Source organism: Centroberyx affinis, unplaced genomic scaffold (genome assembly GCF_046629955.1).
Source record: "Centroberyx affinis isolate AG114_WGS23_722 - 3 ecotype Tasmania unplaced genomic scaffold, CSIRO-AGI_Caff_v1 ptg002185l_1, whole genome shotgun sequence".
NCBI classification, from domain to species: domain Eukaryota; kingdom Metazoa; phylum Chordata; class Actinopteri; order Beryciformes; family Berycidae; genus Centroberyx; species Centroberyx affinis.
In genome coordinates, this window is record NW_027280493.1 from 36,341 (window position 1) to 51,892 (window position 15,552).

Consider the following 15,552-nt stretch of genomic DNA (forward strand, 5'->3'; position numbering starts at 1 on the left):
TCCCAACTGAAGCTCTTGTGGTTTTTCTGACCCTCCCAACTGAAGCTCCTCTGGTTCCTCTGAGCCTCCCTACTGACGCTCCTCTGGTTCCTCTGAGCCTCCCAACTGAAGCTCCTGTGTTTCCTCTGAGCCTCGCTACTGAAGCCCCTGTGGTTCCTCTGAGCCTCGCTACTGAAGCTCCTGTGGTTCCTCTGAGCCTCCCTACTGAAGCTCCTCTGGTTCCTGTGAGCCTCCCTACTGAAGCTCCTGTGGTTCCTCTGAGCCTCCCTACTGAAGCTCCTGTGGTTCCTGTGAGCCTCCCTACTGAAGCTCCTCTGGTTCCTGTGAGCCTTCCTACTGAAGCGCCTGTGGTTTTTCTGACCCTCGCTACTGAAGCCTGTGTGGTTCCTCTGAGCCTCCCTACTGAAGCTCCTCTGGTTCCTCTGAGTCTTCCTACTGAAGCTCCTCTGGTTCCTGTGGGCCTCCCTACTGAAGCTCCTGTGGTTTTTCTGACCCTCCCTACTGAAGCTCCTCTGGTTCCTCTGAGTCTTCCTACTGAAGCTCCTCTGGTTCCTGTGGGCCTCCCTACTGAAGCTCCTGTGGTTTTTCTGACCCTCCCTACTGAAGCTCCTCTGGTTCCTCTGAGTCTTCCTACTGAAGCTCCTCTGGTTCCTGTGGGCCTCCCTACTGAAGCTCCTGTGGTTTTTCTGACCCTCCCTACTGAAGCTCCTCTGGTTCCTCTGAGTCTTCCTACTGAAGCTCCTGTGGTTCCTGTGAGCCTCCCTACTGAAGCTCCTCTGGTTCCTCTGATCCTTGCTGCTGAAGCTCCTCTGATTCCTGTGAGCCTCCCTATTGAAGCTCCTGTGGTCCTCCAAACTGAAGCTCCTGTGGTTTTTCTGAGCCTCCCTACTGAAGCTCCTGTGGTTTTTCTGAGCCTCCCTACTGAAGCTCCTATGGTTCCTGTGAGCCTCCCTACTGAAGCTCCTCTGGTTCCTCTGAGCCTCCCAACTGAAGCTCCCGTGGTTCCTGTGAGCCTCCCTATTGAAGCTCCTCTGGTTCCTCTGAGCCTTCCAACTGGTAGGAGTTCTTCATCAGGTCCGCTCACACTGTAGCTCATGTCTACTTCCATGAAGATGAATTGAGGCATTGATTGTCCTCTTTTATTTTTCAGAGATCAAAAAGACCAAGAAGAAGAAGAACAGAGTCTGGCACTTCTTCCATCGGCTGGTCCAAACACTGAGGAAAACAGCCAAGGAAACTGAGAGGGACTGAAATCCCACTGCAAAAAATAAATTCAGTGTTGCATTGCAATACGTTTTTTTTTTCATTTACTGTGAATTGATGCATTGTAAATTCAGAAATGATCACACAGGAATTGCATGACACATATACATATACAGTCAGCTCCAGAATTATTGTCACCCTTCATGAAAATGAGCAAAATGTATTGAATACATTTTTTTTTTTTTATTGATCTCAGAATCTATAAAATGTATTGCTTTCATCATTTCTTGTTTCACTGGGGTCAAAATATGAGGTTGCACACATGTAAAATCCATTTGTCATCCATCACTTTGTGGAAAATCAAAGAGCTTTCAACTCAGAAGAGACAGATAAAATACCACTAAGCACAGTCAGGGCAATAATCCAAAAGTTGCACAGTTGAGTGGAATGCTGAGGTTATCAAGTGTCAAAATCAGTTAGACGCCTCCATCATGTCAACAAGCTCTTTGGAAGGGTTGCAGGAAAGAAGCCCTTACTGAGTGCAACCCATAAACTGAAACGCCTGAACTTTGTCAAGCATCACTGGAACTACAATTGAAAGAAATCAATGTTTGCAATGGCCATCTTGTCTCCAGAGGTCTGAATTGAAGGGGGCAGTCCACAAGCACAAACCTAAGAATATCAAGGATCTTGAAATGTTCTGCATGGAGGCACGGCCCCTCCCAAAGTGTTCTCCAACCTTGTCAGACATTACAGTAAGAGGCTATTGTACTAAACCATAAAACATTTTGTGTTTGAAGAACATATTGTGTTAAAATAAAAGTGTACGACTCCCATATGTTTGAGCCCAAAGTATGACTCATTGCATGTGTTGCATGCGACCGACCGAAACTTAAATCTGATTGACTCCAGATTTAAGTTGTTATAGTTGTTGTGTTCTAGTGGTTAAAAGATTTATTTTGGAGTGGAAAATGCAGAAATCGGACATGTAATGACCCGGAAGCGGTATATTTGTTTACAAGTAGAAAACGGTGGTAAGTCTGTCTTGTCTTAGCTCTTGTAGTGTTCCTGAACACTAATATGAAACCGTGAACAGAATTTCTTTAAAAATGTAAAGGTTTATAGAAAACGCGATTGGCAGCCTCTCGCTCACTATGCTTTTTGGCAATAAACTGATTCGGATTCTGAAAGAAAAATGCTGAATTCACTCTCATTCAGAAAATCAATTCCCCACATTTGGCCCGGACATCTAATTTTCTCTTAATCTCTCTCTCTTAACATATGGATTAAATATGATTCTCTCCAATTGGCATATTCAGTTAATTCGTTCATACGTACCGGCCTTTTCTTTTCCTTTCACCTATTGGTGCTTCAGCATAAACAGACATCTGTACCTGGTCATAAAAAACTGTAGCAAAGGTCAACAGTACTACCAAATGACAAAATGTAATTTTCTTTAGCATGGAGTGAACATTTGTTAGGCTGGCATCAAACCAGAGCACAAGACAGATTCGACTTTATCGTTTTCCTAACATGATCATGCTGAAATACGTTTATGGTTGGTCAAATGTCTGACCAGGAAATGGTGGTTTTATATAGGATCAATCCATTTTAAAGTTTTGCTCTCTGACCAAAGGAGTTGGATGATATATTTGTCATCATAATGAAAGGAGCCAGAAGGGCATAAATAGCATTTTGGGTAAAAAAAAAAAAGACTTCTATGGATCATATTAAGGCTCTTAATGAGATCTGTCTAGGACAAAAAGCCCTCTGTTCAAATGAACTGATCCACAAAACGTTGAAAAATTAAAGTGGCCGTTAATGAGAAAGGAATATGGGCTTTCCTGCATCTTTAGTCAAAGCCTTCTTACATGATTTCAGTTCCAAATCCTCACTATCATTATTCTATTTTTTTTTAGATTTTTGTAATGTTTTTAAGGTGGATCATGCCTAAATTCAACAAATAAAGAGCAGATTTGTGATTATGATCAAATATATACATGGATCAACCTCAGCCACTACACTCACATCACAGAATGTTCTACCTGTAAAAGTACACAGCCTGTTGATCGATGCTGTGGTTTTGGAAGAAGTATTTTGAGATGCTCTACTTCTTTGAGGGTTGTGTCATCTCCAGTCTGACTCAACAGCTCGCTTTAGTCATGTCTGCCCTTAAGTACAGATAAGACGAAACCAAGTTGTAACTGAATCAGAGTCTAAATACAGTCTAAATAAAGCAAGAGAGTACTTTTTTTTTTTTTTTGAGATGTTACGGCAAGTCCAGTCTCGTTCCCAGGCCTCCAAATGTCACCATGACCAACAAAACGACTGCTTTTGTCCCAAAGGATGAACTCACAGCTCCATGATGCATCTCCATCACATCTCAAATCACTACTAAAATAATGGCACACACGATTAATGACAAAATGGATGACAAACATAAACCGATGACGTTCACTTGGGAAAGGGTAGGAGTGACGAATTACAGACTCTTTGGTTGAAATCGTGTTTTAATGGTTACCAAGAGGAAAAGGATATTAATTATTTTATTGTATTTACATTTGAGGTCACATCAAAAATTTGGCGAGATAATTGCTGACAGAGAGGTCTGTCTGAGAACTGGAAGACCACACACACATCCTCGGGGAATAATAAACTAGGAAGAGAAGTCTGGGCAATCTAGTCCTAACTTTTAGATCGTCGCTCCAAAAAAAACCTGATTATGAACAAAAAACAAAACAATCGACATCAAAACAATCTCATCACAAGCTTTGAGCATTACGGGATATTATCTGTAAAACATTGCTGGAGGACAAAACATTAAGAGGAATCGCAAAGTTAAACACATAAGGGTTTATAATGCATCACTCTTTTGAATTTCACTCTGTTTAATCTCTTCGGGATTCCTGTACAATTGCACACTTGAGATAAACTAATGAGGACCCAGTTTGTTTTGAAGGATCGTGCTTTTGAAACGCTGTGCAGACCAGAGCCAAAATGCACAAACTCCTTTTCTTTCCTCGGCTGCTTTAGGTGCGCTTGATTTAGCTCGCAGGTTAGAAAAGACACCAGAGCACGATGGTAAAACCCTGGAAAAACGCGCCTGCCGAGCTGCATCGAGCACAACTAAAGCTGTTAATGAACACACAGAAAAAAAAATCTTTTCACTGCTGTTTGCTATAATCCTAAAACAGCAGGTCAGATAAGAGGATATGTTAAAAACCCCAGCAGAAGGAAGATGTGCTCTCCAGTGTCAGAGAACAAAACAGTCTGATCATCGGCTGCAGCTCTTGTCAACTGGGACAGACGGTGTCCATCTGTCCCACATCTCTGCTATTTCCCCCTTAAATCCTTCCCCTCTCTCCTCCTCCCCGTCTCCTTTCTTCCCCCCGGACTCTCTTTACCGATCGGGTCTTTGGAGGCAGAAGACTTTCGCCTGGTTGTCTCCGGAAGCGGTGATTGCTACAGACGCTTCCCTGCAGGCGAGACAGAAAAAGGACAGTAAGGGGTCAAAGGTCAGGAGAGGAGTCGGTGAGAGAATTTGAAATGATTTCTCAGAGATCTGTCGTGCTAAAAGACAGCTTAAAAATGTATGCTAAAATCTATTTCTTTCATCAATGGGACTAAATCAATGTCTGAAGAAACACGATCCCCCGAGAATACAAGGTTGTACATTAGAGATGCACTGATACTAATTATTCAAAACCAATACGAAGTACTTTAAAAGTACCAAGCACTTTATTAAATAGATCGGCCAATCCAAGTACTACTCATTTAACCTCATTCATACCGCCTATTATTAGTCAGTCCCACCTGTTGAGGGTGAAGTCGAGGATCTCGGCTGTGTGGCCGTGGTACTCGGACACCATGTTGCCAGAACGGGCGTCCCATAAGCGCAGCGCTCCATCTAAGCTGCAGGTAGACACCACCGAAGAAGACTCTTCCCACCGTAGATGGACGATGCCAGCCTGGAAGAACATACAGAGGGTTTTCAGGTGACTTTAACGCACCTTCTGGCAGCCATATTGGAGGATGTCAGAGCTCTTGGGCAGCAATGGCTGTGAACAACTGATGTTTCTAAACGTACGATTTGGCAGAATTGAGTAGACATTGTTCATTTCTGTGTTGTTTTTGACTAAATTTGGAAAGAAATCTACCATATCAGACTTACACTACCAGTCAAAAGTTTGGACACACCACATTTTTCTTTATTTTTACTATTTTCCACATTTTAGAATAATAGTAAAGACGTCAAAACTATGAAATAACACAAATGGAATTATGCAGTGACCAAAAAAGTGTTAAACAAATCAAAACTATCTTATATTTTAGATTATTTAAAGTAGCCACACTTTGCCTTGATGGAAAGGCAAAGGCTTTGGAAAGAAATTCATACATAGGATCAACTTCACTGTTTATATTTGTCTAAGAAACAAATTTCAAGCAATGTCCATATATAATGGACCTCCATGATGGCACCAAATGTGGTTGCTAGGAGATTTGTGACACAACAGACCTCTACAGAGTTACACAGTGCGGCTGCATGGGAGGGTGTGTGTGAACCTGCATGAGCTCATACTGTACACATGTAAAAATCTTAACACTCGACCACACACACACACTCTCTGATGGCTGGTTACCTCATGTTGGCACTTGTGCCTCAGGGCCTGTGTGGAGAGGTCGTATATGGCCAGGGTCCCGTCCAGGTAAGCCACGGCTATCAGAGGCAGGCTGGTAAAGACAAGAGAGGCGGAGTATTGTAGAGCTGTGCCAGACTTGTCAGTATGTATCGACTGTGAAAGCACCAGGGCAAATTCCAGTACATTTTTTGTCCTTGACGATTAAAATGATCCCAGCCCTTAATTTTAGTATTCACTCAGTGTACGACAACATTGGGAACACCTTGCTAAATTGATTTGCACTCCCATGCGGACAATCCATGTCTCAGTTGTCAAGACTGAAGGTCAAAAGAAACACTGAAATCTGACGCTGAAAAACACTGAAAAAAAAAAAGAGTTGTCTTGGCTTGTTACCAAAGGGTTTTTTAAAAAAGATCATGGCAGTATTCCTATATCCTATATCCTTAGTTGAGGACTTCTTTATTATTGAGCGTTCTTGTTTCACCTAGCTGTGGTTATAATTACTTTTGATAATGTTTTCTTATTACTATTAGCCAAGCTATTTTATTATTAACATGAGATATGTAAAATTTGTTTCTGTTCATATTTTCTGCAGTTAGGTATGTTTGTGTGTTAATGAGAGAGAGGTTAGGTATTGGTGTGTGTGTATCCGTGTGCTTGTGGGTGTTTATCTGTTTTATTTTCCTATTGTCTTATTGTACTGTATTATTGCTATTCTGTAAACAGGGCACATTTGTAAGAGGGCTTGCTCTTAATGTTTTCCCTGTGTAAATAAAGGTTACTATTCCTATAATCTTAACCATTTGTAAATCCCTCTCACATTGTGCACTCTGTTCCAGTGCAATGCAACTGGACTGGAGTCACTAGTAAGCTTATCCATGAGGGATTGTCTGATGCATCACAGGTTAATTTGCCCAGGTAAGGGATTCTGAATAAACCTGCAAATCAATTTCCTCTTCATCCTAATTTAAAGCTAAGGACACTTCAGCTTCCTCTCCAAAAAACAGCATATTTATATCCAGTAAATGGCCTGTCTAGTCCTTCAAATCGTGGTGAATAGCTAAAAACATACTCAACTTTGACATCAGGGAGAAATAAAGGCTATTCAAATCCTCCTCTTCATCCATACCTGCCATTCATGACTGAAGTGGATTTAACAGGTGAAAACGTTGGAAATCCACACTAGAGATATAACTGGTCCAGACCAGACAAAAGGATGAGCAAACCTTGAGGGATCATCTCCATTACCTTTTTAATAAATCTGATAAGTTGCCCTCTGTGAGGCCTTAGTGCCTTGTTGAATTCATAACATTAATCCCTACAATTTACACTGGGAGTTGCTTTTTCCCCACATTTAAAAAAAAATATAAACTGGAATATGCACTAGTCCAGTTATGTTAGAAGCACTCCAGTCCAGTGCTGTTATGTTGTGCTGTTTGATTCATTTTCCAGTGTGAACAGTTAAGTTTATATCCCCATTTTAAATCAATAAGGGATCAAACCTCACCTGGTCAGACAAAAGAGCAGGTATTACTGATATTCATTATTCCTTCCGTTCAGACAAACAGGCTACAGGTCCTCAATATCAGTTCTCCAGTTATTGTCAATATCTACTTCATCTTCAGTGAGCCTTATCTCAGCTCTGGCTTTGTGAGGCAGTCGTTCATTTCCACAAACACAAGCAACAGCGCATCGCCACTCACATGTTGCAGAATCCCACAGACTCTACAGAGTTGGTTTCTTCCTCGTCTTTTGAGCCTTTGGGTTTGCCTCCCTCCACAGGGAATGCTCCAACCACCTTTAAACACACACACACACACACACACACACACCACACACACAGATCGTAAGTTTTAAACAATGCCGTCTTACAAAAAATACAAAAACAACATGGTTCCCGCACTCATTTGTACATTAAATTCAAGGACTATTCAATTACTTTCAAGGTCTTGTTTGGTGAAATTCAAGAACTCAAAACTGGCATGTTTTGGGGTAAGACATGACATTGATCAAAATTAGACATCATGGAGGCCTCATTTATGACTCATGATCTTGTCAAGTCAAGAAATCACAGTGAAATCATTCATTTTAGAACTCCTGCTATATCAACAGAAATCTCCATCAGAAGGTTGTGAATCTTTGGACGGAGAGAGGAATGATGAATTTGGGTGCAATGTGTAAAAAAAAAAACATGAAGGACTTTCAAGGCCATCCACTCATTTTCCTCAAATCCACAAGCTTTCAAGGATTTTCAAGGCCTTCGCAGAAACCCTGTTCTGAGATGCACACGCAACACAGACAGGTCTACACGCCCACACACAGATGTTTCCTCTCTACTGTCCGTCCTGTCCTGTCTGTGCCCACCTTGCCCGTGGCGGTGTTGATGAGCTTGGCACTGCCGTCCACTGAGCCGGTCAGCACCAGAGAGCCGTCCTTGTTGCACGCCAGGCAGGTCAGCGCCCCCTGGTGCCCGTCTTGACCTGTTAAAGGAGACGCAGCGATTACGACTCGCTGTACTGTATTCTGCCCCTAAGCCGTATGAAGATTTCTCAACATCAAGAATGACAGTGAACAAAAGGCAGGAACATTAAAAATCAATCCTTTGCCCAGATAAATCCTAAACAGATTGGTTACTTCATCTTTAAAGAGGCACTAGGCAGTAAAAGATAACCATCTGAGTATTTTAAACTTCAATACCCATAAATCATGTCATCAGTAAGCTGCAAGCTCATGTTTAACAACCTCTAAAGTCTGTGATGCTTTATACCAAAGGGACAAGAGAGGAAAAAAATTGAACGCTCCGCCCATCTTTCTCTGGACACCAGAAATTAATCTGGGCAAATATACCAAATCTCAGTTAAGCAGGATCGGGCTCTCTTCTCTGTCGTAGCCCCACTTTGTGATTTAGGCTGATAAGACAGATGGATTGCATCATAAGATGTGTGGGGATACTAAATCTACTTTACTGTTACTTCATCTATCACAGAAACATATAAAATTATACAGACACTTGGCACATTTTTATAGCCCCTGTGAGATGCTTTCAATCACCAACTGCTTGCTATTAGCCTACTCTATTTCTTTTGAAGTGTCCTCTACCACTGCAGCTGGAAATAAATCTGAAGATGGTGTCTAACTTGTATTCTATGTATAGTTCTACTTGAAACTAAGAAGCAGATAATTGTGGCTCCTAACTGTAACTGTGATAGTCGTGTTGTTTGCTTAACGCCGATTTGACACAGATATGAAAATATCAGATGTGAAAATAGTATAGCGTTAACTTTCAATTATTTTCTGTATTGTTTACACTAAGTATTGTCAGTGACCTTGTAAAAACTTACACATAGCCTGCCTGAGAAGCTCATCTTCTAAATATCTTCTTGTACCACCTTTTCCCAAGACAGGCTATTTTTATTTTTGTTTGTACTTGCCCATTTTATTCGGCTGTAACCCTGTATCTGATTTATGTCCGGTACGTTTTATTGTTCGTCTTATTGGATTTTATTCATTTCCGTCTAAACGTTTGTATAGAACTTCGTTAACTTTGTTATGAAAAGTGCCATTTAATAAAGCTGCTGTTTACTATATTACTGTTATTTCAAATGTGCAGGGTGACCTCCACTTTAACAGACTCTTCCGTCTCCTGGCTCCAAACGATGAAATGACTTTGCCCGTCTGGTCAGACCAGCAGAGTCACATCTGACGTCGCCCTCCCCAGTGAATCACATCCTCTCTCCCATGTCTTCTTCCTCTAATTTGCTCTTATCTTGAAAATAAAAAATCCCCTCTACCTCTCTCCTTGATTTGTTCCCAAGCACTTCTCTCTTACATGATCTTTTCTGGTTACTGTGACTCTTGCTCTCCCCGTAATGTTGGAGTTGTAGGACTTGAAGCTTATACTACTGTTGCACTCACTGTAAGTCACTCTGCTAAATGCCTAAAATGTAAATACACATGTGATAGCGTAATTTAACTACATATAAGAGTTGCCAGACTCACCTTTAATGACATGGACAGTGTTGCCCTGCTTCAGGTCCCACAGCCGGACTGTCCCATCCTCGTAACCCACCACAGCCCTTTTACCTGGAAATAAACAAGCAAAATATAAAATATAAAGCCGTTTCACTTGGTTTGAGTAAATTCATAAGTCAAGTAAGGTCATTTTTACAGACTCTCTCTATTTTTGCAAACAGACTTCTGAGGAACTAGTTTTTTTACCAACTTAATTTTTGTTTGCATTTGTTTTATTCCTCTGTGACCCTGGTTTTACTGTCTAAAATAGAAAAGGTGGAAAACTGTATAATGCACAAAACAAGTAGTTTCTGAGTAGCTGCTAAACCAAGCCTATATTTGTGTTCATTTATTGCTCTGAACTGCTTGTATTTGTCAGCACTATTTATAGCAAATAAATTTGTTTTGTGTATTATACAGTTTCCCACCTTGTCTATTTTATGTTCTCTGACCCATTGGGAACCGATCTTTCCACTGCCTTTTTATGTGGTTTAATTTATGTCTGGTGCTCTAAATGTTTCTGAATGGCTTTCAATTTTACTTTTAATTGTTGTAAAGCACCTTGTAACTCCCTTTTGACAAGTGAAACTCAATTTAATATCTTTTTTTTTTTTCCTCCTTTCCCCCATCTCTCACCGTCGGGGAGGACTTTGCCGCTGGTGGCCTGGCATGCCGGACTCTGGAAGGTTTTACAGTCTCCGCCGGGGATCTTCCACATCCACATGTTGCCGTCGTCTGTTCCCGCCAGCAGCACCGGAGCGCAGGGATGCCACTCCAACCACTGGGGAGGAAGCAGAGCAGACAACCCAGCATTAACGGCAACTTTACACACAAGCACACACACACAGATCTTATTTACATACACACATACACCCGGGAATCGCCTGTTGCATATTATTAGAGCAATTGGGGGTTGAGTGCCTTGCTCAAGGGCGACTGGGGAGTCGTGGTTGAGGAAGGGAAGAGTGTTTAATCGCTCACATCCCCCCGCCAGACCAGAAATTCTTGGCTGAGACGGTCATCCCCCTGTCTTATTACCACATAAATTCCTACAGCCTCAATAAAAAGACTTACACAAGTACTTGCAGATGCACATAAACACACACACACACATTAGGGCCTGACCGCTACAGGATTTTTGGGTTAGATACCAACTACTGGAGAGGAAAAGTAATAGGATCCGATGTAACTGGCGATTGGTGAAGTACTTCTCCTTGGAAAATATCTACCATGTTTTGTGAATATTTTGGGGTATATTTGCCAGTACTGATATATCTGTGAAAGGCCAATATCAGCCAATAATATCTGTAAAGCCATATATTGCTCAGGCCTTCAAACACACACACTTCAATACACACAAGTCCTCACCTCCAGGTCGCCCACTTCGAAGGACCAGATCTCCTCTTTGGTTTCTACTTTCCAAACCTTTATCATGCCGCTCATGTCACCCGAAGCCACCAGAGAAGAGTCATGGCTGAATACGGCGCACGTCACCGAGTCTTTGTGTCCTGAGGATTCGAGAGAAAGGGGTTGCTGTTACAGATCATGCATGGGTTCCACTGTTTTGTAATTATTTCTGTGTCATACTATTTCTGGTTGTAGCATCATGTGTCTCAGGGTGCGATCACACCTACAGCTTGTTTCCCTTGGCCTGACCCTTAGTGGAAAAGTTTACTTTGTTGCATTTCTGTATTTAGTTTGTTTACATTCACGCTGCCCAATCACAAGTGAACCAGTGCTTGTAAACAAAAGTCACATGACTCACTAGTAGCTCATTTATTGGACAGATTTTTAGTACCCTGTCATCCTCTCAGGTTTGAGGTTTTGGTGGCAGTGGGAAGTCAAAACAAATCTGATTCCAGTCCTTGTAACATTGGCTAAGCAAGATGGACTTGTCTGCACTCTTTGCCATGATTTCCCTTCTCTGGTTTTCAACCCAGTTAAGAAGACTGCAGTTTGCCCTCAGTACAGTTTGTTATTCTAGACTTTCCAAGTATGGGTAACGGCTGGTGTCAGATGTCAACATCTGTCTCCTGATGTGCACAATCCCTTGTGTTTTGGGGTTGTTTCCTGTAGTCGGTTCGAATTATGTTCTCACAAACAACACCACAATTCTCCTGGAAGAGGACCAAGACCTGCATTTTCAGGCGTCTCTGTGATGTTATTTGGTGCTATCCAGATAATGCCATTGTTCTCACCTGGCCAAACAAACTGAACTACAGGAGCAAACAGTTTGCCTTTGACACTCACCTGTACATTCAAACAGGACTTCTCCGTCGCTCACCCTCCAAACGTAGGCCTTGTCGTCTTCTCCTCCCGTTACAGCTAAGCTGTTGGTCACAGGGTCCAGGCTTACACAGAACACAGAGCCTGGAGAAAGGCATGGAAGAGCGTGTCAAACAGTTAAAAGACTGGATGTGTCTAATAATAAGAGTAGAAACCCAAGCTTAGGGTCTTGTAAGAGAAGAGAGGCTGGTACCAGTGTGTTTGGAGAAGGTGAGCTCGCTGTCATCTTGCTCCGCCTCCGCCTCCATCTCATCCTCGGTCTCCCAGCCTTCATTGTCTTCGTCTCCAATCCCAGGATCTTCAAAATCAACATCCTCCAAGTCATCGGCCAGATCATCTGTTGGTGGCAGAGGAGGAGAGAGGAAAAGAAGAGAGATTTAACCTTTCAGCTTCATTGATGAGTTGGAATCAGAAATGTGAATTAGGACTGTCATCAAGCAGCAGCTGTGTTGCTGGTGACGCCAAGATTGTCCGTTGCTCTAGTCAACCTTGACATAACGTCTAGAGCCAACTTTTAAGTCCAATTCCAGCTACCAAAAGCAAATGTACAGCCTGGCATTTGCTGTCAAACGTGTGTCCAAAGCTAGACCCTGTCAGCAGGTGAGTTTTAATGAGCTTTAATGCAGTTTTAAACTGTTTGCTACCTACCAGGACCCTGCTCCGTCTCGTTTAGGTCGATGACTTCAATGATTTCCTCATCTCCGTGGAGCTCTATGGCATTTTCTTCACTGTTATCCATGTTGTCAGCAAGCTAACAGCTAACCGTTACTGGAGTAAAGGGGGAAAACACACACGAAAAGTACCACCGAGCGAGTGCAGCTAAGCTAGCTGACGTTAGCTACGTACAGAGTCGTAATTTGTTTAGAAATTAAAGTTTCAGTCGCAAAAGTCGCATTTGGCGTTGTCAAATTGAGATACACACTAGTGAAGAATCAAAATACAACGTCCCCATATTTTATTCACATGTTGCAGCGACCGAGGCGCACAATGATGACGTAGTCGCACGGAGTCCCATAATACTCAGCTCCGTTCACCAAGGAGAATCCACAAGATGGCGGTAGAGTAAAAAATGAATAAACGAGAAAGAGGTTTTACAGGGAAATACAAGAATTGACCAACTTAAAAGTATATTTGAATTACTGGAGAAAAGTTATCAAGCCGTCATCCATCCCTCATTGTGTTTATCCTTCTCATAAAGCTCATTAACACGTAAGTAATCTATTTTCTTTTTTATGCTTTTATTTTTCCACACTCAAATTTTCGTTTTCCCAGCTCATCTGTGGATTTGAAACTACAACCTTCCTCTCACAGTTTAACTTCTCCAACCTTGAGGTTTGACCGCAAGCAAGTCACTGCCTTGGGGACTTAAAGGGGAAATACCCACTCACTTCAATTATGTCAATGTCCGAAGACAGTTTAGACTGTAAGTGAACTTTCTGTGTCCAAATGCCCCAGATGTCGTAAACAATAGAGTCAACCTTTTGGATTCATTTATCTATGGTCTCACATGTGATCTAGTATCTAGTATCTAAGTATTGAATTTCTATTTTTAGTTAAGATTTATATACTACTTACACCTGTATCACTTCTTTATATACTGCCTCATAAAGAGACCTATCCCCTAATTTCTACTTTTGATATTTTTATCATAGGTGGGGACTCGAGTCACATGACTTGGACTCAAGTGTGAGACTCAAGTTAATTTTAATTGCTTGAGACTTGACTTGACTTGGGTTCTGGTGACTTGGGACTTGACTTTGACTTGTACTTTGATGACCTGAAAAGGTTTCTGAAGTCTTGACTTGAGATCTTGTGTTTGTGTAAATGACTTGGATTGAAAGTGATGAGATTTGTTCCAGCAGACGACTGAATTTAAATTCTGTTTTCTGAATTTGTATGGAACAATTGAATTTACTGAAGTTGAAACTGATTATAGAAATCAAACTCATGATGCTCTTACCAAGTTTTTATCCTATTAAAACCATGTTGCATTGAAAAGTCCTAGATATTTAGTTTTCTTTAAGATATTAAATTGATACTGGACTCTTGATTTGTTCTGATTTGACTTGGTGTTCTACATTTAGACTTGAGACTTGAGCCTCAAGACTTGAGACTGACTTGGGACTGGAGCAAAGTTGACTTGGTCACACCTCTGATTTTTATATACTACTTATTTTGTGTCACCAAGCCAAATTCTTGGCCAATAAAACTGATTCTCATTCAGATTCTGATTCTGATCAACAAGAGGACTGGACCCAGATCTGATCCCATCAATCTTCTCACCAAAACCGCAGCCTGCTTCTCAGGTTTCTAGTTTTGGTAGACAGTTTGTTCACAGTCAGACACATTCGTTAGACTGCAGTAAACAACAGGATTAACATTTCACATGGAGCGGTATTCCATTTTTAAAGGATCTTCCCTCTCTTTCCCAATCTCTCGCTTTGCTGGCCAGAGACATTTTATGAACACTTAACATAATTTGTCTAGTTCAGGCTCTCTGGTTGGAGTTTTATGTCTCATGCTATATGCTGCTGGCATGGCTCGTGGACTGCATGCCCAAATGACTTTTACTGGCTGCCCCACTCTGGAAAAATACAGCCATCTCATGATGTGGTGAAACCTGGAAACATCAGGGCGCACATTATTTAAATGTTTTAAATCTGCAGCGACTGGGAGATTTATAAACACTCCACTCGCTTATGAGTTATGCTGGAAGAGACGATCTAACTTGCTCATTGGAAAATTAGATGACATTAGTTACGATGCTGGTTAGCTCCTCTTTAGTTTATCGATCTGTTTCCCTGTTTCGTCGTGTTTTTTGGTCTTTTCTGGCCAAGCAAAGAGTTATTTCAGCTCTGATTCACATGAGTTAAAAGTCTCGTTGTCTAATTAATTTGGGAATTTTAACTCTGTACCAAGACTCTAGTTGTTTTGACAGTTTTGCTTTATTAGAAAGTGGATAGTAGGGTTTGAACAATATGGGGTTTTGAGGGCCAGTTTGCAGATACTGATATTTTTAGAGTGCATTCACTGATAGCAGATATATTGTGACTATTTTCATACCAAAACATAACAAGTATTCAGTGTTTCCCCTAGAATTTTATTCTTGTCAGGGTGGAAAAGCCTCTGAAATCATAAGACACTAAAACCTTCCATTGAAACCCAAACTAATGAAATTCTTTTGGGTCAGCATCTTAAAGACCAACCTCAAATATTCAATGGTAGGGGAAACTTTGAATAATTAAATGAATAAATACAGACTGTTTTTATATAGCTGTGGTCAGGGAGAAACCTCCATAATATCGGCAGTGGACGACATGACTGGACGATATCTGATATTTAATAAAAGGTTGATATTGGCAAAGTGATATATCGGTCCAACCCTAGTGGACGGTAGCAGGAGAGACAGGAT

General features: G+C 41.4%; 1 protein-coding gene across 1 annotated transcript; it reads right to left on the reverse strand.

The window, feature by feature from the left end:
- Positions 1 to 3,695: 3,695 nt before the first annotated feature.
- On the reverse strand, positions 3,696 to 13,098 carry aamp (angio-associated, migratory cell protein). The gene is made up of 11 exons (XM_071532337.1): positions 12,789 to 13,098; positions 12,334 to 12,477; positions 12,105 to 12,224; positions 11,223 to 11,362; positions 10,491 to 10,635; positions 9,843 to 9,926; positions 8,208 to 8,323; positions 7,547 to 7,641; positions 5,844 to 5,934; positions 5,017 to 5,171; positions 3,696 to 4,679 (listed from the first exon to the last, which is right to left on the reverse strand). Exons 1-11 carry the CDS (start codon positions 12,877 to 12,879, stop codon positions 4,604 to 4,606), a joined length of 1,257 nt encoding a protein of 418 aa, XP_071388438.1. The 5' UTR covers positions 12,880 to 13,098; the 3' UTR covers positions 3,696 to 4,603.
- Positions 13,099 to 15,552: the final 2,454 nt, after the last annotated feature.

Excerpts from the sequence above, each read along its gene's own strand:
- aamp (XM_071532337.1), bottom strand. The coding sequence starts at position 12,879 with ATGGATAACAGTGAAGAAAATGCCATAGAGCTCCACGGAGATGAGGAA. Across the intron at positions 8,324-9,842 it reads CACTGTCCATGTCATTAAAG|GTCAAGACGGGCACCAGGGG; the intron begins GTGAGTCTGGCA and ends CTCCTTTAACAG. Across the intron at positions 4,680-5,016 it reads CTCGACTTCACCCTCAACAG|GGAAGCGTCTGTAGCAATCA; the intron begins GTGGGACTGACT and ends TCTCGCCTGCAG.